Source organism: Tupaia chinensis, unplaced genomic scaffold (genome assembly GCF_000334495.1).
Source record: "Tupaia chinensis unplaced genomic scaffold, TupChi_1.0 Scaffold000294_1, whole genome shotgun sequence".
Lineage (NCBI taxonomy): Eukaryota > Metazoa > Chordata > Mammalia > Scandentia > Tupaiidae > Tupaia > Tupaia belangeri.
In genome coordinates, this window is record NW_006159779.1 from 400,086 (window position 1) to 402,259 (window position 2,174).

The 2,174-nt window shown below is 59.7% G+C and overlaps 1 protein-coding gene across 2 annotated transcripts in view; it reads right to left on the minus strand.

Annotated features, from left to right (window-relative positions):
- Nucleotides 1-2,174, minus strand: part of PARVB (parvin beta) — an 85,351-nt gene that overhangs the window by 25,657 nt on the left and 57,520 nt on the right. For both annotated transcript variants that reach the window (XM_006150663.3, XM_014588672.1), the window contains one exon: nucleotides 862-977. In XM_006150663.3, the coding sequence (XP_006150725.2) occupies nucleotides 862-977 (116 nt within the window). The remainder of the gene's footprint in view (nucleotides 1-861; nucleotides 978-2,174) is intronic.

The window sequence follows — 2,174 nt, forward strand, 5'->3', positions numbered from 1 at the left end:
AGTGCGTGAGCTGGCAGGTGACCCCTGCCCGGCGCCAGCAAGGGGCATTCCCGTCAGGTCAGGCCGAGCCCTGGGGCTGACAGCGCAGGGGTCAGAACAGCTCAGGGAAACACAGGTTCCGCCACGCCCTCATGGACCGCAGAGACCAGGGACGGTAAGTAAAAGCAGGGACGGCTGAGCAGGACATCTTGGGTCACTCGAACACTCGGAACACTCAGGGTTCGGCATGACCTCAGCTCTGCGGCAGGTGTGGTTCTCCCCAGGTTCGTTCCCCGTTCAGTGTTCCCGGTGGCGTCACAGCGAGCTCAGTGAACAGCGGGCACCTAACGTGCACTTACAGCACAAAGTCGCACACGCGCTCCGGGCAGCCTCTGTGCGCTTACAGGCAGGGAACTACGAGGGCTGGCAGCTCCACCTCCACTGCCCCCGCCAGGAGGACCCGGGTCCCAGATCCATATCCCCAAGTGCATCAAGAGAAACAGACCTAACGAGCTAGCACTAGCGGGAGCAAGGCAGACGCGCGCTAATCTGGGTAGCTGCTTCCTGCCGCCTCGACCTCCTCCAGCGAGTAATAAGCACATTCAAGGGGCTCGAATTCCAGCTAGCTGGCTTTGGAGACAAGTGTTCTTTTCAAAAATGCGGGAAATGAAACCCCAACACCCTCCTGCCTCTTCAAATCAATGCTATTGTTCCTGCTCCAATCACTTATCTCAAAGCCAGGGTGACGCGTACGCTCTGTCAATAGGAAAAATGAAAGGTAGCCTCTCGGGGGCGGGGAAGAGGATGGAAATCTACAGGGGGCACGCCACACTGTCATCCTTCTGCAGAGCCACGGACAGGCTGACCCCCGGCCATACTCACCCGCACGACCACCACTTGCACAGAGACGTGTTCGGGGAGGCGGATCGGGGCCCGGAAGTGCGTGGCCAGGGCGACGAGCAGGTGGAGGATGGCCACCAGGTTCTTGCCGTGGATTGCTGGTGGGAGTGAAGAAGGGAGAGGCCTCAGACTGGGCTGCACGGGATCCCGCACCCGGGTCTTAGGGGCAATGAAGACGCTGAGACCTGAGAGGCCAGGCTGGAGCAGACCAGGGCCCAATGGAGCCGCAGTGGGTGAACGGGGCTGTGAGCGAGGCTGACCTGCTCAGGAAGGTTCTGGGTGTGATGCGGGGCTGGCTGCAGGGTCAGGACCCTGTGGGAGTGCTGTCTCTGCCTCTTTCTCTCTGTCTCACTCAAGGAAGAGACTAGTGAATAAACTAAGAGTCAATAAGCATCCTGGGTGGCTATTTCTAGTTCCTGATGCTTTTGCCCATTGGCCTAAGGTGATGAGTGCAATCACTTTTAAAAGCATGTTTTTAAAAGCCGTAAAGTGGGCGGAAACAGAAGGGAAGCAGGGCAGTAAAATCAGCACGATGAAGGGAAAAGATCATGAAAAGCAGGTCGGGGCTACACACTCCACATGGTGATCCTTGGCGCTAAAGCGGCTCCCCCTCTGTGCAGCCATGCCGATGGGGGAGACTGTCAAGGGCAGGCATTGGCTCCTGCCCGCCTACGTCCGTCCCCCATCACCACCAACCCTCTCCTAGGTCTCCGCGGTGTGCAGACTAAGGGTTGGTCACAACGTCCATGCAGTAGGACATCACAGTTCCCCACCCACGGCCCCCACAACCCACGAGGTAGGCTGAGCCCGGCCAAGTCTCTGCTGAGGATCCAGTGCAAGGTCATCGCCAGGGCCAGCGCCCACACCCGGAGGGCCCCGCCCGTGGGGAGCTGGGGAGCCACAGCCCAGCTGGGGAGGTGTGGACAGGACACTGGAGGACGTTCCAGCAGCTCTGGGTTCCATTTTTCACTTTCTGGGCTCATGTTATGGCTGGAGCTAAGTGTGATACCAAAATAACATCCTAATGCCGACGTGCCCCAGGCCTGGCCTGGGGGCCACCAGGGGAGCAGCTCACCCCGCCCGTGGGGAGCTGGGGAGCCACAGCCCAGCTGGGGAGGTGTGGACAGGACACTGGAGGACGTTCCAGCAGCTCTGGGTTCCATTTTTCACTTTCTGGGCTCATGTTATGGCTGGAGCTAAGTGTGATACCAAAATAACATCCTAATGCCGACGTGCCCCAGGCCTGGCCTGGGGGCCACCAGGGGAGCAGCTCACTGGTGAGGGTGCCACTGGCG